This window comes from Scyliorhinus torazame, chromosome 7, assembly GCF_047496885.1.
Source record: "Scyliorhinus torazame isolate Kashiwa2021f chromosome 7, sScyTor2.1, whole genome shotgun sequence".
NCBI classification, from domain to species: domain Eukaryota; kingdom Metazoa; phylum Chordata; class Chondrichthyes; order Carcharhiniformes; family Scyliorhinidae; genus Scyliorhinus; species Scyliorhinus torazame.
In genome coordinates, this window is record NC_092713.1 from 99,182,619 (window position 1) to 99,204,323 (window position 21,705).

Below are 21,705 nucleotides of genomic sequence, written 5' to 3' on the forward strand. Positions count from 1 at the left end.
AAAATGTGGGTGATGCTTAAACATCTATTTCATAGAATTCTTCCACCTATGCATTTTTTACCAATAAGAATGTCACGGCTGAAAATAATGGCAACTGTTGTGCCAGAGAATTTGGTAGCACTAATATATTAACTGATTGGTTTTGTGCAATATTGCATCTTCTATCTTCAAAAACACTGCAAAATCCTAACAAGTAGATATTATTCATAGTCATAGAATGTACAGTGCAGGAGGCCATTCAGCCCATCAAGTCTGCACCGGCCCTTGGAAAGAACACCCTACCCAAGCCTACACTCCACCCTATCCCAGCAACCCCACCTAACCTTTTTGGACACTAAGGGCAATTTATCACGGCCAGTCCACCTAGCCTGCACATCTTTGGACTGTGGGAGGAAACCGGAGCACCCGGAGGAAACCTACGCAGGCACGGGGAGAAAGTGTAAACTCCGCACAGACAGTGACCCAAGCTGGGAATCGAACCTGGGACCCTGGAGCTGTGAATCAACTGTGCTAACCACTGTGCCACCATGCCCTCTTGCTAACCACTTTGCTACCGTGCCCCCCCCTTGTTAACCACTGTGCTACCGTGCCCCTTCATGTTACTCACCTGTGACAGTTCAGGCAAAGTCTGTCCACCATACTGCAGGCACAGAAAGCAAGTGCATCACAGGTTTCATTAACAATTCCAAGAAATGCATTGGTGCCAGGAATCCTGGTTAATCGGTACTTCGAACAATGGCTACCATGGACAAGGTTGGTCAGATCACCCTATGAAAAGTGGTACATGTAAATAGCAAGAAGAAATCACAAGTATAAGTTGTTCAATTAAATTCTTTCAATAACAATTGGCTCAATGGATAAATGCAGCATGTTAATGTCTGATGCAGACCAGCTCAATCTCAAGTTTGCTAAATTGGAAAGGTAACAATGGGGCTGTTACATTTGGCTGTATCATCCTGGGCTAGAGAAAATAATAAGTATGGATTTTATCCCCCTGCTTGTGTAGTTCAAACCAATTGTTAGTGATAGGTTTTGGCCAATTTTTCAAGCCGAGTTCATTTGCATGGATTCAGGTGCAGATTTGCACAGTTGCTTGCAGGAGGCCAGGGTTTAGAGCGAAGAATTACTTGCAGTTGAAATTTAAGGGAAAGGAGATAACTCTTTAAAAAAAAAAAATTAATTATTTTTTTCCAATTAAAGGACAATTCATCATGGCCAATCCACCTAACCGGCACATCTTTGGGATTTTGGAGTGAAACCCACGCAGACACAGGGAGAATGTGCAACCTCCACACAGACAGACGGCTCTTGGCCGGGATTGAACCTGGATCCTCAGCGCCGGAGGCAGCAAGGCTACCCACACGCCACTATGCTGCCCATGGGAAAGGAGATAATGAAAGGGTTAGAACAGGTGGGATGTCAAAAATTCTGAAAGTCTTTGTAAACTCATTTGCTATGAGTGAAAGGGGAAGGGATTAAGAAAAGCTAAAATGAAAGGGAAGAAAACTCTTTGGCACAAGTCTAAAGGTCATGAACAAAGCAATCCAGCAGCCAACCCAGTTTGATGACCATTGAAATAAATATGGTGCTGGATGAGGGGCTTGTGAGGAGGTTAGTCATCTGTGCCACTACAATGTGCCGTCCAGTAGGTCATGGAAGCTTTATTTATTTAAAAAATATATATATATTTTATTCAAATTTTTCGGCCAAACAATACAAAGGTTCTCCTTTTTACAACAATGAAACAATATAAATAACAGTGGCCGTTTTAACAAATAAATAAATAATATATAAACTAAATGGCAACTGCCATAACAAAAATAATAACTCTCCAAAAATAAAATCAAACAATCCATTATACATAACCTAGTACAAATATCTATACAAAAACACCCCTGAGGACCCACCCGAGCCCCTCCCCCCTGGGTTGCTGCTGTTACCTTCCCATTTCCTTTATCGTTCTGCGAGGTAGTCAATGAACGGTTGCCACCGCCTGGTGAACCCTAGAGCCGAACCCCTTACTGCGAACTTTATCTGTTCTAGTTTTATAAACCTTGCCATGTCATTTATCCAGGTCTCCATGCCCGGGGGTTTGGCTTCCTTCCACATAAGCAATATCCTTCGCTGGGCTACTAGGGACGCAAAGGCCAAGACATCATCCTCTCTTGCCTCCTGTACTCCCGGCTTTTCTGCAACCCCGAGTATAGCCAACCCCCAGCCTGGCTCGACCCGGACCCCCACCACCTTCGAAAGCACCTTTGCCACCCCCACCCAGAACCCCTGCAGTGCCGGACATGACCAAAACATGTGGGTGTGGTTTGCTGGGCTTCTCGAGCATCTCCCACACCTATCCTCTACCCCGAAAAATTTACTGAGCCTTGCTCCGGTCATATGCGCCCTGTGTAAAACCTTGAATTGTATCAGGCTTAGCCTGGCGCACGAGGACGACGAGTTTACCCTACGTAGGGCATCAGCCCACAGCCCCTCCTCAATCTCTTCCCCCAGCTCTTCTTCCCATTTCCCCTTCAGCTCATCCACCGTGATCTCCCCCTCGTCCCTCATTTCCCTGTATATATCCGACACCCTACCATCCCCCACCCATGTCCCTGAGATCACTCTATCTTGAATCTCCTGCGTCGGGAGCTGCGGGAATTCCCTCACCTGCTGCCTCGCAAAAGCCCTCAGTTGCATGTATTGAAATTCATTCCCTTGGGGCAACCCATATTTTTCCGTCAGCGCTCCCAGACTAGCAAACGTCCCGTCTACGAACAGATCTATCAGTTGCACAACCCTAGCTCTTTGCCATGCTCCAAATCCCCCATCCATTCTCCCCGGGACAAACCTATGGTTATTTCTTATCAGGGACCGCACCGAGGCTCCCGTCCTTCCCCTATGTCGTCTCCACTGCCCCCAAATTTTTAGTGTTGCCACCACCACTGGACTTGTGGTGTATTTCTTCGGGGAGAACGGCAACGGCGCCGTCACCATTGCTTGTAGGCTGGTTCCTTTGCAGGACGCCATCTCCAATCTCTTCCACGCCGCTCCCTCCCCTTCTCCCATCCACTTACATACCATTGAGATATTGGCGGCCCAGTAGTATTCAATTAGGCTCGGTAGTGCCAGCACCCCCCCTATCCCTGCTACGCTGCAAGAACCCCCTCCTCACTCTCGGGGTCTTCCCAGCCCACACAAAACTCATGACACTTTTCTCAGTTTTCTTGAAAAAAGCCTTCGTGACTATCACCGGAATGCACTGAAACACAAAAAGGAATCTCGGGAGGACTACCATTTTGACCGCCTACACTCTACCCACCAGTGACAGGGGCACCATGTCCCATCTCTTAAAATCCTCCTCCATCTGTTCCACCAATCTTGTTAAATTAAGCCTATGTAAGGTTCCCCAACTCCTGGCTATCTGAATCCCTAAGTACCGGAAATCCCTTGTTACCTTCCTCAGCGGTAAGTCATCTATTCCCCTGCTCTGCTCCCCCGGATGCACCACAAACAACTCACTCTTCCCCATATTCAATTTGTACCCCGAAAATTCCCCAAACTCCCGGAGTGTCTGCATTATCTCAGGCATCCCCTCCACTGGGTCCGCAACATACAGCAATAAATCGTCTGCATACAAAGATACCCGGTGTTCTTCTCCTCCCCTGAGTACTCCCCTCCACTTCCTGGAGCCCCTCAGTGCTATGGCCAGGGGCTCAATCGCCAATGCAAACAGTAACGGAGATAGGGGACACCTCTGCCTCGTGCCTCTATGAAGACAGAAGTAGTCAGACCTCTGTCTGTTCATGACCACGCTCGCCACCGGGGCCCTATACAGCAGCTGTACCCATCCAATAAACCCTTCTCCAAAACCAAATCTCCTCAGCACCTCCCACAGATAATCCCACTCCACTCTGTCGAATGCTTTCTCGGCGTCCATCGCCACCACTATCTCCGCCTCCCCCTCTGGTGGGGCATCATCATTACCCCTAGCAACCTCCGTATGTTCGTGTTCAGCTGTCTCCCCTTAACGAACCCAGTTTGATCCTCGTGGACCACCCCCGGGACACAGTCCTCTATCCTCGTCGCCATCACCTTGGCCAGGAGCTTAGCATCTACATTTAAAAGGGAAATGGGCCTGTAGGACCCACACTGCAGCGGGTCTTTTTCCTTCTTCAAAAGGAGCGATATCGTCGCCTCCGACATAGTCGGGAGCAGCTGCCCCCTTTCCCTGGCCTCATTAAAGGTTCTCGTCAAAAGCGGGGCCAGTGGGTCCATATATTTCCTATAAAATTCCACCGGGAATCCGTCCGGTCCCGGGGCCTTCCCCGCCTGCATGCTCCCAATCCCTTTTACCACCTTCTCCATCTCAATCTGTGCTCCCAGTCCCGCCCTCTCCTGCTCCTCCACCTGAGGGAATTCCAGCTGATCCAAGAAACACATCATTCCCTCCTTCCCTTCCGGGGGCTGAGCCTTATATAACCTCTCATAGAATGCCTTGAACACCCCGTTCACTCTCTCCGCTCCCCGCTCCATCTCTCCCTCCTCATCTCTCACCCCACCTATCTCCCTCGCTGCTCCCCTCTTCCTCAGTTGGTGGGCCAGTAGCCGACTCGCCTTCTCTCCATACTCATACTGTACACCCTGTGCCATCCTCCACTGTGCCTCTGCCTTACCCGTGGTCAGCAGGTCAAATTCCACATGTAGCTTTTGTCTTTCCCTGTACAGTCCCTCCTCCGGTGCCTCCGCATATTGCCTGGCCACCCTCAGAAGTTCTTTCAGCAATTGCTCCCTTTCTTTATCCTCTTGCTTCCCATTATGTGCCCTTATGGATATCAGTTCCCCTCTAACCACTGCCTTCAACGCCTCCCAGACCACTCCCACCTGAACCTCTCCATTGTCATTAAGCTCCAAGTACCTTTCGATGCACCCCCTCACCCTTAAACATACCCCCTCATCCGCCAATAAGCCCATATCCATTCTCCAGAGTGGGTGCTGTTCTTTTTCCTCTCCTACCTCCAGGTCTACCCAATGTGGAGCGTGGTCCGAAATAGCTATGGCCGTATATTCCGTCCCTGTCACCTTCGGAATCAGTGCCCTTCCCAAGACAAAAAAGTCTATCCGTGAGTATACTTTGTGAACGTGGGAGAAAAATGAGAACTCCTTACTCCTAGGCCTAATAAATCTCCAGGGGTCTACCCCTCCCATCTGCTCCATGAAGTCCTTGAGCACCCTGGCCGCTGCCAGCCTCCTCCCGGTCCTGGACCTCGACCGGTCCAGCCCTGGATCAAGCACCGTATTGAAGTCTCCCCCCATTACCAACTTTCCCGCCTCCAGGTCCGGGATTCGTCCCAACATACGCCTCATACAATTTGCATCATCCCAGTTCGGGGCGTATACGTTCACCAGAACCACCGCCTCCCCTTGCAATCTGCCACTCACCATCACATATCTACCCCCACTATCCGCCACTATGGTCTTTGCCTCAAACAGTACCCGTTTCCCCACTAAGATAGCCACCCCCCTGTTCTTCGCATCTAAACCCGAATGAAACACCTGCCCCACCCACCCTTTACGTAGTCTGACCTGGTCTATCAGTTTCAGATGCATCTCCTGCAACATAACCACATCTGCCTTTAATTTCTTTAGGTGTGCGAGTACCCGTGCCCTTTTAATCGGCCTGTTCAGCCCTCTCACGGTCCACGTGATCAGCCGGGTTGGGGGGCTCTTTACCCCCCCCCCCCCCCTTGTCGACTAGCCATCCCCTTTTTTAACCCAGCTCCTCACCCGGTTCCCATGTACCCGTATATCCCCCCGACGACGCCCTCCCGCCTCGACCACCCCATCCCATAACAGCTCCCCCTTCTCCTTAGCAGCAACAACCCAGTTAACCCCCCCTCCGCTAGATCCCCCTCTAGCGTAGTTGCACCCCCCATGTTGCTCCCAGAAGTCAGCGAACTCTGGCTGACCTCGGCTTGCCCCCTTGTCCTCAGCCCCCACTGTGCAAGGCCCCCTCCTTCCTGCGTCCCTGTTCCCGCCATAATTACCATAGCGCGGGAACAAAGCCCGCGTTTCCCACTCGGCCCCGCCCCTAATGGCCGGCGCCCACAGTTCCTCATACACTGTCCTCCCCCCCCCCCCAACATGGGGAAGAGAGAAAAGTTACAGGATCGCAAAATTAACAAATTGAAAAATCATCCCCCCCCCCTTTTCTTGCCCCACATAATCACCCCACCACTTTGTCCCAAAAGCTCTTTCTCTCGCCAGACTATTCCAGCTTCTCGTCCACAATGAATGTCCACGCCTCTTCTGCCGTCTCAAAGTAGTGGTGCTTCCCTTGGTGTGTGACCCACAATCTCGCCAGTTGCAACATTCCAAACTGGATCTTCTTTTTGTGAAGCACTGTCTTAGCCCAATTAAAGCTTGCCCTCCGCACTCCAATCCTGGTATACGCGGATCACCGCGTTCTCCCACCTACAGCTCTGAGTTTTCTTCGCCCATCTGAGGACCGTCTCTCTGTCATTGTAGCGGAGAAACCTCACCACTATAGCTCGAGGTATTTCTCCAGCCTTCGGTCTTCGCGCCAGAACTCAATAAGCTCCCTCCACCTCCAAAGGGCCCGTCGGGGCCTCCGATCCCATTAGTGAGTGAAGCATCGTGCTCACATATGTCCCGACGTCCGCCCCTTCTGCGCCCTCGGGAAGACCCAGGACTCTTAAATTCTTCCTCCTCGAATTATTCTCCAGTACTTCCAACCTTTCCACACACCTTTTGTGCTGTGCCTCGTGCGTCTCTGTCTTCGCCACCCGGCCCTGTATTTCATCCTCATTTTCAGCAGCCTTTGCCTTCACGACCCGAAGCTCCAGCTCTTGGGACCTCTGCTGCTCCTTTAGCCCTTCAATCGCCTGTAATATCGGGGCCAACAGCTCCTTCTTCAACTCCTTCTTCAGCTCTTCCACACAGCGCCGCAGGAACTCTTGTTGGTCCGGGCCCCATAACAAACGGCCACCTTCCGACGCCATCTTGCTTTGAGCTTCCCTTCCTTGCCGCTGCTCCAGAGGATCCTCCGCAATCCGGCTGCTATCCTCTCCCTTATCCATGCGTGTCCGGGGTGGGGGGGGGGGGGGGGGGGGGATTCCCTTCTGGTTTACCGCACAGTGTTTTTGGCCGTTTAAATTGCCGTTGGGGCTCCTATTAAGAGCCCAAAAGTCCGTTTCAAAGGGCGACTTAGCTGGTCATCGCCGCACCCGGAAGTCGGTCATGGAAGCTTTATGAGAGATGATCTGTGCCCAATGCCCAGGGGGTTGAAGCCAGGTTTCAGGGCACTGCTGACAATCTCACTGGATGTGCCAGTCCTCTGCTGGATAGTATTGTAGGTGTCCTTGCAGCAGCTAGCACAGCTTTTCATCAGGCTAGCTGACAACCTATAAACCTGAAGTAGTGTCACCTATAGTCACTGCCAAGCAGTTGTTCAAGAGCCTGCAGCAAAGATTGGTGAGAGCTTAAAGAGATAGATTGATCATTCTGAAAAGTGTGATTGAACGTATGACAGACTGTGACTGGGATGTTTCTGAGGAAGCACCCAGAAGTACAGTTGGTTAGATATTCACACAGGTTAGTGGTGTCTTCAGTTTATTTTGTGAAGAGGAGCCTCTGTGTGTACCCATCTACAGCAATGGACAAAATGGACCACAGCAACTCACCAACGGCAATCTTTCAACAGGACATTCCAAACCCATGACTCGATCACTGAGGACAAGGGCAGCAGATGCATGGGAACATCACCACCTGCAAGTTTCCCTCCAAGACACACACCATTCTGACTTGCAACTATATCAGCGTTCCTTTAATTTTGTTGGATCAAACTACCCCTCTATAGCAGCGCTTTGGGTGTATCTCCGCCAGATAGACTGCAGAGGTTCCAGAAAGTGGTTCAGCACCACCCTCTCAAGAGTAATTAGGGAAGGGGCAGAAAATGCTGGTCTAGCCAGTGACTCCCAAATCCTGTGAAATAATTTTTTTAAAAACTGCCATAACCAGAGAGAGAAAGCCTGCATTTAAAATGAGTAAATTTCCCTTGCCTGCTTGCTTGGTCACCCAATACAGCGGCTTGGGAATGAGGTCAGAACAACTACTTTGGGTGCAGTGATATGGAGCGGGATTCTCCGACCCCTCGCTGGGCCGGTGAATTGCCAGGGGGCGGCGTGAATCCCGCCCCGCTGCCGGCTGCCGAATTCTCCGGCGCCGGGGTTTTGGTGGGGGTGGGAACCGCAGCGCGCCGGTTGGCGGCAGCTAGCAGCGGCTCCCCAGGCAATTCTCCAGCCTGCGATGGGCCGAGCGGCCACCCGTTTTCGGCCGATCCCGCCGGCGTAAATCAAACCAGGTCCGTACCGGCGGGACCTGGCTCTACGGGTGGCCTGCAGAGTCCTCGGGGGTCCCACCAATCCGCGGGCGGGCCTGTGCCATGGGGGCACGCTTTCCCTCTCTTTCCCACTCTTTGACAGCCGGCTGCTGTCAACCTCCGCCATGGCCAGCGCGGAGAAGAACCCTCCTGCGCATGCGCTGGGATGACGCCAGCATACGCTGGCGCTCCCGTGCATGCGCCAACTCCCGGCAGCCGTCAGAGGCCCTCCGGCGCCGGTTGGCGCGGCGCCAAGCCCTTCCGCGGCAGCTGGTGTGGCCCCAACCCCGCCGGCACCAGCCTAGCCCCTGAAGGTGTGGAGGATTCCACACCTTCCGGGCGGCCCTACGCCGGAGTGGTTCACGCCACTCCTCGGCGCCGGTACGGCCCGCCCCGCCGGGTAGGGGAGAATCCCGCCCCTGCTGTTTTATGGGGAGAAAATAAACAGTGGAAGTGATGGGGAAAGAGGAGAATCTAAAATATTCCTTTAATTTAAAGGGAAAATTGGAGATCTTCTGTCTGTTCATGCTGTATGATCTTCCGGTCCTTCCGATGGCGCAGCCCACCGTGGGTTTCCGGGCAGTGTGGAGTGGATTCAATGGGAAATCCCATCGACAGCGACGGGTACAGCAGATCCCGCTGCCGGCCAATGGCTGACTGCCTCCCGCCATCGAGAAACACACTGCTGGGATGCCAGGAGAATCTTGCCATATGTACTATTTTCAAGAACAGAAAAAAGCCAACCTCAATCTGATACATTTCTACCCAGCTCTCAATTCATATTCATGCATAGCATTCAAAAAATTAAAACAATCGACAGGAAACGGCCATTGAAGTTGGTTCTATGTGAAGCATACATGCTATTTAGAAGCAGACTTACTACAATGCTGGTATTGAATTTGTAGAATCGTTGCACTGTCCTGTCACTGAAACTGTTGCAAAGGTTTTTCTTGACAAAATTGGGATGGTTTAAGATGTCATTCGCCACCAAAGGTTCCTGACAGGGAAAAAAAGGGAAAACGATTAGTTTGTACTTTGCCATTAAATTGTACCATGAGATGATTAGATCTTCATGTTTCTGAAACCAGGGAAAATACAGAGGTACTTGTAATCACAGCCCAGTGCACCTTCACCTTACTTAATGACTGATTCCCAACAGTTTTTTTTCCTGCTTCTTGCAAAGTCACAGAAATATGCCACAAATATTTTGTTTGTTTGATACATAGTGTATGTTCTCCCTTTCCTTCTCTAAAGTAACTGGCTCCAATTATCCACAGGGATACTCCTGGAGCTGAACTGGTTAAAACCACACAGTTTATCAGCACCTAGCACTAGTATGGTTTTCACCATTTGCCCAACTAGAACCACTGTAACAATTGGAACAGTGTTGTCCAAAATAAATTAGTGACTGGGCACTAATGCAGCTATGGAGACACTGTTTTAGCTATGTGCACCCAATTTTAGAGCAATGCTCCTGACATACAACAGATAAATGTGCTTCTTGTGTCTATTTATTTAACATCTACCACTGTATAGTGGTTAAGAAAGAAAATCTCACACAAGCAAAACACTCACACTCTACTTTTAGTCTTACCATTTTATGAACACACAGGTTAAAGTACGCAAGCATATAGCGTGCAAATAAGTACTGAGATCACATGCTCAAAATTCTGTCTTTTACTCATGTAAAAAAATGTAATCACAAATGCAATTAGTCACTGCTGGATTTCAAATTAATCACATTTAGCTACTGGCCAATGTAGTGGATAACACTGAATTAGAGAATTGGGTTGCAGTGTTATTTGAGGCCACTGGCAAAATTCCAAGCCTCACTGAAAGGCGTACCTCTCTCGGACCATCAATTAGCCAGTCTGCACCAATCATCGATACCCTCAAAATACAGCCATCTGATTCTGGTAGTGGGTTACCTATCCTGCCACAGAGAATCAAATTTTTTCCAACATTCTATCGCCTGGTTGTGTTGGAGCCAACACAATACCAAAGAAAACCCATTTACCTCTCTCTGTGAAACAATCTATACAATTGATGGATAATACGTACCTCCTGTTTATCAAAAGTACAAAAACAGGAATGAGTCTCTCCAAGTCAGCCATCCACTAAGTTGTGAAAGGTTTGACGAATTCCATTGGTGATTGACAGTGATGTTCTACTGTGTTTAAGATTAACTCTCAAAGCTAAATTCAGAAGATATCATTTCAGTACCTTGTGGGTGATATGTTGTTGCTCCACAGGAGCGTGGCCCTTTGGGTCGATCAGAGTTGGATGTGCCAAGAGATAACCTTTATCTTCCATAATAAAGCACCTATTGAAAAAAAAAGCCAAATCAATGTATAGAGAGTAGAGGAAAGCTTCCATCACTCTAAAACAATTGAATGGCTAAGTTTTACATTTAGTAGGCCACCAGCTTCTTTTTATAAGTTTTGAAGAAGTAAAAAGAAGGCAGAGAGCCAGACAATCTTCATTTTTAAAAAGTAACATTAAAATGAAAAGTGAATATATGCTAATCTGAACAGTTAATATGCACCTCCACCACAGAATTGGAAAAATATCCATCTGTGCCTCCTTCCTGAGCACCCACATGGCACAAAATAATAATGGAAATTGTCTTCTTTTGTTAATGCAAGAACAGATCAGTTACAATTGATTGATAGATTCTGGGTTCTTATTAAGTTGAATAACTTGTGTGTTGTTGTTACCTGATTTTGTTGCCTCCATCTTGATTGCAGATGGGTAACAAATCCAAAAGAACCTTATAGAAGTATCGCAGTGTAAAGTCAACACCCATCACTGCTACAGCATGTCCTGGTGCTGAAAGAGATCTTTGGTGCAAGAAGAAAAATGAATACTTTGACACATTTCTCATTAATATCTACCTAAACAACAGTGCACCTCGTCTATTTTTTGCTGCATTTCATTAAAAAAAAAAAATTTAGAGTACCCAATTCATTTTTTCCAATTAAGGGCCAATTTAGCACGGCCAATCCACCCACCCAACACATCTTTGGGTTGTGGGGGTGAAACCCACGCAAACACGGGGAGAATGTGCAAACTCCACACGGACAGTGACTCAGAGCCAGGATCGAACCTGGGACCTCGGTGCCGTGAGGCAGCAGTGCTACTGCGCGACTGTGCTGCCCCTGCTGCATTTCATTTTATCTCAAATTTTCAAATAGATTCACACAGCATTCTTAAGTAATTATTTAGAAATCTACATACAGTCAGAAATATTATGCTGGCAGCAAATGGCCAACAGTACTGCTATATTTCAGCTCCCCTTTTTTAAAAAAGGTTGCATCAACAATAAATGGACCATCTGATGAAATTGGAACTTGAGTACCACCAGTCAGGTTCGCTTCACAGGGAAAATAAAGGGATGCCACCTTCATGAAAAACATGTTTTAAAAACTGAAATTCTGGGAGACGTGTCAAGCAGTTTCGTCCAGTGCAATTACCTCCATACATTTGTGTTTTCTAAGCGAAAAATAAAAGGTTTAATAAGTATCTTCTCGAGGATGGTGCTCCCCTATCTAACACACTGTATAGAATCAATGCCTTAATGGATGTTTAATATCTAAAGTTTACCTGGAAGAATGAATAGTGTGGCTGAGAGTTACCACATAACCAGCTCCTCCAACATCAAGGTATGGACCAGTAAAGGTGATTAGAGCAGGGTTAGCCATTGCATGGAGATACCTAGTAACAACAGTATAATTTCATTAAGCACAGTATTTTATACTTGGCATTTAGTTTTAACAAGGGCAAAACTTTATTTTCCCCTCAGGTATGTTGTTCCATATCATCCTGCTTCCGGGCTTCTGCTAATATTGCTCGCTGGGAAGTGAACGAGAGCCACCACATTAACACTTTGTGTTTCCTTCCCTGCAGGGAGGTGAATGGTCTCGGTGCAAATTCTGCACCAAAACAAATGAGGCCAAGATAAGTAACAACATGATGCTGTGGAACCACTTTGTGGCTCAGGCACATCAGCTACACACTTTGCTCATATTATGACAGGGTTGTCTATCAATATATTGGCAAGAGAAACAGGAGTGCACTGACTGGCCTCAATATTCCTGTGCTAGGAGAGTCTCCTGCTCCACATCACTATTCGGTGAACCCTACAATAGACTGGGTTGAGGTGCCCCCCACAGTTCAATTGCTTGCCAATGCTCAGCGCCTAGCTTCATACAAAAGTTGCCCTCAGTCAGAGAAGAAAAAAGAAATACACCAACTATTTTCTATGCAGCACGCACAAGTGGGAAAAAAGCAGGCAAGCAAGGGAACTATTGGATTCAAAACAAATACAAATAATCGTGGCTGCAATATCAATGAAAAGAAATGTTAACCACACAAACACAAAAAACATCATTAATCACTTCACTGTTAGGACAGGCCCTGTTCACTGTGGCAAGATATAAACATTTTTTTTTAAAATAAAGAGGTTTTGCTTGTGAGGTTATGTGGAAGACTCTTCCTGTGGATCCTGTAAAACTCACCACTGTCTCCTGGTGGGATCAAATGCTTTGTCCATGAGAGAACCAGGGTAAATCCGAAGCACCCCATTGGGCGTTGCTATGTAACGCCGAACAATGTAACTGTTCAGGATACTGATTTCCATTTGTGACATCCATTCATCTGTTACGTGACTGGTAGCCATGACTTCGTTTCTGACAGAAGACTACACACAGGCAGGGGGAAAAAAACCAGAGGACTTCTTAAAAGATATGCCCGAGAAGTTTCAAAGCCGCAAATCAATCCTGTTAATACGCTTTTTAAACAGATTGTATGAAATTGTAAAGACAGTTCCCTCATATATTAAGAAAGGATTTTGTGCAGATTTCAGTGTTCCAATTTATCCAGGTTTAAGGAAAGATAATTTGCCTAATTCCACACAAGTGAAAACCTGATCCATTCCCCAAAGGATTTTTTTAAAAACTGAGAAAACTAGTGAAGAGCCAAGGGTTACAATGCAGAACACCAAGGTCAAAAAGAGTCGTAGATCAGATGTGATTAATCAGGAACTAAGATTAGGTAATGTCAAGCTTGGGTTTTAAAGGCATGTAGATTAGAGGAGAAAGGAAAGGCACAAGGCGGCAAGGGGCACCAGTTTTGAGATCACAGGAAGACTCAGTTAAGGTTAAAAGATACTGTAAAGAGACACAATTTGAATACAGTGAGAATACAGGGAAAATGAAGAAATGTGCAGAGATCTATTTTTATTGAAAAAAAGAGCAAGTAAAGTAAATTCAGGGAATTATGCAACATTAATCTGCAAAGTATGACGGTCAAAAATTAGCAGGTGTGGGAATAATTTCCTGAGAAGCAGCATATTATTATATTAACTCACATTTACTGTCCTAATTCAGTGCTGCAATGAGGATTCCAAATTCCTGGAATGACTGGGATCGGAAAGGAAGTGAAGAGAGCAGTGGAATTTTTTTACTGATCCACTTCATCCAGCAATTTAATTATAGATTGTGTTGTTTTGGTTGTGCCTGCAGAAAGCATTCTCAACCGTATAACACCAGGGTGAAGTGTTATAGTGATGGTAGTGGTTGGAGCAATTTTACATGATGGATTAAAAGCCAATACAAAATGGTGCATCTACAACATTGATCAATATTTACTTGGCTAATTTTTTTCCTCTTTATAGTGTATTTGTTAAACATACCACTCATTAACTACTCTGAAATTGGGCTCATACCCTTGAGGCTATTGGGAGGGTTTATCCTTTGTCAACTCATGGTAAATTAGGTTAGCAATTCTATTTAGAATACACACATCGACTATTTACAAAATGGGAATGACAATTTGTGGAAACAAGTCAGTTGTTTAGCAGGATTAAGGGTCCTGTAAAGTACTTATTTCTGCAAAAGTATGATTTGAAACTAACCGGTCATTAATTTAAACGCAGTTTGGCACCATCATAAAGTAATATTACAAACACAAACACGAAATACTTCTGTGTAATTCTACTCAATGTATAATACAATAAAATAACTCATAATAGTGTAGGGGACATTGCCTCCCCATCACCACTGGCTCTTGGCAGAGTTGATGCTCGATGAGCCTGAGTTTTTGATCAGTGCCTGGTCAGCTGTAGGGATTGAGTACTGTTCAATAAGTGAATGGTAAGACAGAGATATCTCAACTTCAATACATCAAGTGATAGAACTCTGAACACACCATTCTATTCTCATGATTCTCTCTCAGGCTGAACCAAACGGTTCTCAATCTTGGCATCCTGTCTGATACCGTGCTGAGCTTTAAACAGCAAGACAACGCTGGGCCCTCAACAAAGTTGTGAAATAACACAATGGTACAGTTTTGGAAAATTGAGTGTGCAATTTTAATGAAAAAACTCACTTTGAGTCCTGGATTAGCGATGAGACGCGTGTTGTCACTCAGATAAGCCGTGTAGTGTTCCACCATGCGTTTGGTCTCAGCTTGACTCAAGTGCTCAAATGGAGACGAAAAGCTGCCTGCAGACAGCATGACCGTGGGACTTTCTGCAAGACAGGCAATCATAGCACTGTATTAACTATTAATATCACAAACATGTGACTTGTGTTAATCATGCCTAAGCGACATCATTATGGTCTCGAGTTAATGAGGGCATAACCTTTCCAATGCTGAATGACACTTGATGTTAGGGGCCCATGATGACATGAAGTGCGAACAGTAAATGTTTTTCTTGAATAAAAGAATTGCATCTGAATATGTGGGGAAAAAACAATATATGCCCAAGAATGTTGTTCAAGTTACTTAACATAACAGGTCACATTAACAACAGAAATGATGAATGTGAAACTTTCCATAATGTATTTTTCTCCCTAACAGTTTTTTTCTTTCTATAAGAAAATGCTGGCTAGTGTTGGGGTATGGGTCCATGGGAAGTCCTTCCATGCCTCATAGCGTTCCTCACGTTATGGGCCTGGCATTTAGCACCAACAGCGTACCAGACTATGATTTTCTTTCCATTACACCAATAAAAAAACCATAAATCAACTAAGCACTGCTCCTTGAAACTCCTCCTTCTATAAAGTATCAATATCGGGACTGAGAATGATTGGATAGTTTATTATCTTATGCTGTTCATGACATGACCGTACCTATGTCAAGACAGACAGCATGACGGAGAGGCAATAAATGAACAATGTATACTTCTCTACACGAATAAAACAATTAGAGAAATTGAGGTTAAGTCATCATCAAGCCTTTTTCATGTTCTACTAGTAAACAGTTCAGAGTACAATTGGAGTAGGCCTGGATTAAGTAGCCCAGCTCCCTTCTTAGTTAAAGGTGATCCAAGGTGGGGTGAGCTGCAGTGGGGGGGCAGCAAGGAATGTCAGAAGTCACAATACCTCAAAGCATTTCTTGAAAATTAAATGTTCCTTACCCAGTGTTGCTAACTGTTTGAAGTGCAGGCAGGAGGTGGGCTGGCCCAGCAGATCCAATCGATGGTAGAGAAGCTTACTGCTTGGTGCTGTGTTCAAATTCTTCAGATGTTTGACTGGTACCTCAGGCTGCACCATCACTATACAGAGAATAAAGGATGTATCCTGCACCTGTGCAGACAGAAATGTCAAGAGTTTATTGATATTCATTTTGAATACAACTTTATTAGGGTAAACCTGTGGCATGATTTTCAGGAACCACCACACAGCAGCATGGCTGAAGAGATTTCACCGAATCATCAAATCCCTATATAAGCAATAAAACTTACTGCTGAATACATGGCAAGCATTGGTTAAAATAATACATTGAAAATGTCTGACTATTGAGAGGGCAACAGAAAATTGGAAGAACTGGCAAGGCCATTTCTGTTATGCACATGAAAAGGGATGAGAAAGAAGAAAAGGGATGAGAAAGAATGGGGGGGGGGGGGGGGGGGGGGAAAGAGAGAGAGAGAGAGAGGAAAGAGAGAGAGAAAAATTGAGAGAGGAACGTCTGCTGCAGGATCATTCTTCCAGACCTGTGGCTGGATCACAGCCGCACTGGTGGAAGCCCAGAAGCAGCTCAACTGCCTGCCTTTCCATTGCAGTTGATGCATTCCTGAAACCCAAACGATCCAAAGAGTTTAACCTTCAATAAAAATAAATGCAAAGACATTTGAAATAATTGCATGTTTTATCTTCACACAGTAACACTGGGCATTAATACATGGGCCCATGTACGTTAACACTGTATTTATGTTCAAGAAGGATATTACAAAACTGCCAACAGTTCTCTGGAATTCAATGCATTTATGTTATTTGGCAGGTTCTGCTACATTACAATCAACAACTCGCACAAGGAAATCCATTTCTGGCTGAAGGACCTCCCCAAATAGCTGGGGAAGGTTTCTACAAGTCAATGAGGGGAAAGCATTTACATTCAGGTGAGCCATCATCACTCTGCCTACGAACTGAAAATTCTGGAGGCTATGTTTATATTTGCCCCAGGTTCCTGCTGCTGGCACAGCCATTTCCTTAGAGGGATTTTGGCACATTTAAGACAACAGCATTTATTCCCCTGACAATCCTGTCACTGATCAATCAAGCTCCTGAAAGTGGCAGCGCAATGAGGTAAATGTAGCAGAAAATGGAAGAAACAGCTATTTTCTGAACCTCTACATTGCACGTTTGACATCAAGAATCTATTTTCATTCCAGAGTTTGAAAATTCAGAATTAGCCTAATAACCCAAGAATAACACAATAAATTTATTCAGTATATCATATTAAATATTAGCAATCACAATTTGCAAAAATATTTACCTGGATCAGATACTGAAGAGATATGCGAATTGGCTACTTTTGTGAAACACGCAATTGATTTAGCAAAATTCTTTTGGTTTTAAACTGCAAACCCCATATCATCAGATCAAAGAAAAATAAATTCAGACATGTTCAACAAAGCATAACGTACCAACTTCCAGGCATAGCTGACATTGTAGGCCTCTTTGCTGGTCTCTCGTAAACGATTTATGTGCCAAGACAAGGAGGAGTTTACAGGCACAGTAATAACCTGACTGCCCAAAGGGAGGCTGCATGGAGATATGAAATATAAATTATTTACATGTTTACAAATAACATTTCTATTAAAAAAAACTCCAAAAACACTTTTAGGATTGCTCGCAACATTCAGACTAAGTCGTGTTATAATGATGATACATGCATGATTGTGGAGAAATAAGTCATATTGTGAAGAGTGAACAAAATCTAATGGGAAATAAAATCAGAAAATGCTGGATAACCTCAGCAGGTGTGGCAGCATCTGGGAGCTTGGAAGCCGAGGTAAGTGTTGGAGTTTGAGAGAATAAATCTTAAAACTCTTGCCTTTTTAAAATCTAGCACTAATTGCTGGTAATTGAGACATTTAAATATCTTCCAGGCCTAAGGAGAGTAAAAACAAGCTGTCCCGGTGAGAGAAATCAGTTACATGGAAATTTAAATAATCAAAGTGTAAGGAGAGGTAGGAGTCCAGGTTAATGATGAGCGTAGCATTCAGAATAAATGTCATTAGTTAACAGCACTAATAGAGATAAAGGGGTATGATTTGGTGGTGATTACTGAGACCTGGTTACAAGGAGACCAGGTCTGGGAGTTGAATATCCAAGGGTACTCAGAAGGATAGACTGAAAGGAAAAGGTGGCGGTGTAGCTTTGCGTGTAAAGGATGGGATGAGTGATGGAGTGAGAAATTATATTGCCACTGGAGATCAAGACATAGATTCAATTTGGGTAGAAATAAGAAACAGCAAGCAAAGTTGCTGGTGGGAGTAATCTATCAGTCTCCTAATAAATAGTTCCACATTAAGACACAATATAACGCAGGAAATACTGGGAGCTTGTAAGAAAGGTACAGCAATAATCATGGGTGACGTTAATATGCACATAGACTGGATAAATCAAATTGGAAAGGGTAGCCTCAAGGAAGAGTTCATAAAACGTATTAGACATTGTTTCTTGGAACAATAATGGTGTTGAACTAACCAGGGAGCAAGCTGTTTTGGATTTGGTATTGTGTAATGAGATGGGATTAATTAATGTCTTGTAGTAAAGGATCCTCTAGGGAAGAGTGATCATTGCATGGTTGAGTTTCAAATTCAATTTGAGGGCAAGCGTTCCGGTGTTAAATCTTTTTTTAAAAAAAATATATTTCATTGAAATTTTTTTCCCTGAGCAACATTTTTCCCGCTTACAAAACAAGCAAAAGGATAACAGTAACAAAACAGAAATTTTAAAACTTTTTAACAATAATAATAATAGTAGTAATAATATACAAGTAACAAAACCTCGTATTCTATTGACCTATACTCAACTGCCTCCCCCCCTCCCCCCGGGTTGCTGCTGCTGGTCATCCGACTTCCCTCTAACGTTCCCCTAGGTAGTCGAGAAATGGCTGCCACCGCCTGGTGAACCCTTGAGCCGATCCGCTCAGGGCAAACTTTATCTGCTCCAGTTTAATAAACCCCGCCATATCGTTTACCCAGGCCTCCAGTCCGGGGGGGTTTTTGCTCCTTCCACATGAGTAGGATCCTGCGCCGGGCTACGAGGGACGCAAAGGCCACGACATCGGCCTCTTTCGCCTCCTGCACTCCCGGCTCTTCCGCAAATCCAAATAGAGCTAACCCCCAGCCTGGTTTGACCCGGGCCTTCACCACCTGCGAAATCACTCCCGTCACTCCCTTCCAATACCCTTCCAGTGCCGGGCACGCTCAAAACATATGTGCGTGGTTTGCCGGGCTCCCGCCACACCTCCCACATTTGTCCTCCACTCCAAAGAACCTGCTCAATCTTGCCCCCGTTATGTGTGCTCTATGTAGCACCTTAAATTGAATCAGGCTAAGCCTGGCGCATGAGGAAGAGGAATTTACCCTGCTTAGGGCATCAGCCCACATACCCTCCTCTATCTCCTCCCCTAATTCTTCTTCCCACTGTCTTTTTAGTTCGCCCACCGACTCCTCCCCCTCTTCCCTCATCTCTCTATAAATCTCTGACACCTTGCCCTCTCCGACCCACACCCCTAAAAGCACCCTGTCCTGTATCCCCTGTGTCGGGAGCCGCGGAAATTCCCTCACCTGTTGTCTAGTAAACGCCCTCACCTGCATATATCTCAAGAAATTCCCCCGGGGTAACTTATACTTTTCCTCCAGTGCTCCCAAGCTCGCAAAAGTCCCATCTATGAATAAATCTCCCACCTTCCTAATTCCCAACTGGTACCAGCTCTGAAATCCTCCATCCATTCTTCCTGGGGCGAACCTATGGTTGTTCCTGATAGGGGACCCCACCAGGGCTCCCCGCACCCCTCTCTGTCGCCTCCACTGTCCCCATATGTTCAGTGTTGCCGCCACCACCGGGTTCGTGGTGTACATTTTTGGTGAGAACGGTAGCGGCGCCGTCACCAGCGCCTCTAGACTCGTCCCTTTACAGGACCTTCTCTCCAGCCTTTTCCACGCCGCTCCCTCACCCTCCATCACCCATCTACGTATCATCGCCACATTGGCGGCCCAATAATAATCTCCCAAATTCGGTAGTGCCAGTCCTCCTCTGTCCCTACTGCGCTGCAGGAACCCCCTCCTTACTCTCGGAACTTTCCCTGCCCACACAAAGCTCGTAATGCTCCTATCTATTTTATTAAAAAAGGTCCTGGTGATTAAAATAGGGAGACATTGAAATACAAATAAGAACCTCGGGAGGACCATCATCTTAATTGCCTGCATCCTGCCCGCCAGCGATAAAGGCTGCATGTCCCACCTCTTAAAGTCCTCCTCCATTTGTTCTACCAGCCGTGTCAGATTAAGTCTGTGCAAGGTTCCCCAGCTCCTAGCGATCTGAATCCCCAAGTATCGGAAGTTTCTTTCCACTTTCCTTAGCGGTAAGCCTTCTATCTCTCTACTCTGGTCCCCTGGATGTATCACATATAATTCACTCTTCCCCATGTTTAACCTATACCCCGAGAATTCCCCGAACCTCCTCAAGATTCGTATAACCTCTATCATCCCCCCCGCTGGATCCGACACGTATAGCAATAGGTCATCCGCGTATAACGAGACTCGGTGTTCTTCTCCCCCTCCAGTCACCCCTCTCCATTTCCTGGAGTCTCTCAGCGCCAAGGCCAGAGGTTCAATTGCCAGCGCAAACAACAATGGAGACAGCGGGCATCCCTGTCTTGTTCCCCTACATAATCGGAAATACTCCGATCTATGTCGACCTGTAACTACGCTTGCCGTTGGTGCCCCATAAAGTAGTCTAACCCAGCGAATAAATCCGTTCCCAAACCCAAACCTCCTTAACACTTCCCATAAATACTCTCACTCCACCCTATCAAATGCCTTCTCTGCGTTCATTGCCGCCACTATCTCTGCCTCCCCCTCCACTGAGGGCATCATTAGAACCCCTAATAGCCGTCGCACGTTAACATTCAATTGTCTCCCTTTTACGAACCCTGTCTGGTCTTCGTGCACCACCCCTGGGACACAGTCCTCTATCCTCGATGCCAGCACCTTTGCTAGCAGTTTGGCGTCCACGTTCAATAGTGAAATAGGTCTATAGGACCCACACTGCATCGGATCTTTGTCCCTCTTCAAAATTAGCGATATCGACGCCTCCGACATTGTCGGGGGTAGTGACCCCCCTTCCCTGGCCTCATTGAACATCCTTGCCAACAACGGGGCCAACAAGTCCACATATTTTCTGTAGAATTCCACCGGGAACCCGTCTGGCCCCGGGGCCTTCCCTGCTTCCCAGTCCCTTAATAACCTCGTCCACCTCAATCGGCGCCCCCAGGCCTGCCACCGCCTGCTCCTCCACTTTCGGGAACCTCAACTGGTCCAGGAACTGCCGCATCCCCTCCTCTCCCTCTGGGGGCTGAGACCTATACAGTTCTTCATAAAAGGTCTTAAACACCTCATTTATCTTTCCTGCCCTTCGCACGATGTCTCCCCTTTCATCCCTAATTCCTCCTATCTCCCTCGCTGCTGCCCTCTTTCGCAGTTGGTGCGCCAACAGGCGACTAGCCTTTTCCCCATATTCATACCTCCTCCCCTGTGCCTTCCTCCACAGTACCTCCGCCTTTCTGGTGGTCAGAAGGTCAAACTCGGTCTGGAGTCATCTCCTCTCCCTGTACAGCTCCTCCTCCGGGGTCTCTGCAAATTCCCTTTCCACCCTTAAAATCTCCCCCAGTAATCTATCCCTTTCCTTGGCCTCTGTTTTCCTTTTGTGGGCCCCAATAGAAATCAGCTCTCCTCTGACCACTGCTTTTAGTGCTTCCCAGACCACTCCCACAGGGACCTCACCGTCGTCATTGAC

At 46.4% G+C, this 21,705-nt stretch overlaps 1 protein-coding gene across 3 annotated transcripts in view; it reads right to left on the reverse strand.

Annotated features, from left to right (window-relative positions):
• The window catches only part of cachd1 (cache domain containing 1), a 262,478-nt gene that overhangs the window by 32,336 nt on the left and 208,437 nt on the right, over positions 1-21,705 (reverse strand). For all 3 annotated transcript variants that reach the window (XR_011948199.1, XM_072511136.1, XM_072511134.1), the window contains exons 12-20: positions 17,322-17,439; positions 15,813-15,981; positions 14,780-14,922; positions 12,910-13,091; positions 11,996-12,106; positions 11,110-11,232; positions 10,616-10,715; positions 9,273-9,389; positions 608-768 (exon numbers count right to left, since the gene is read on the reverse strand). Coding sequence is in view for 2 of the 3 variants with exons in the window: in XM_072511136.1 (XP_072367237.1) it covers positions 608-768; positions 9,273-9,389; positions 10,616-10,715; positions 11,110-11,232; positions 11,996-12,106; positions 12,910-13,091; positions 14,780-14,922; positions 15,813-15,981; positions 17,322-17,439 (1,224 nt within the window). In the remaining variant the exon portion in view is untranslated. The remainder of the gene's footprint in view (positions 1-607; positions 769-9,272; positions 9,390-10,615; positions 10,716-11,109; positions 11,233-11,995; positions 12,107-12,909; positions 13,092-14,779; positions 14,923-15,812; positions 15,982-17,321; positions 17,440-21,705) is intronic.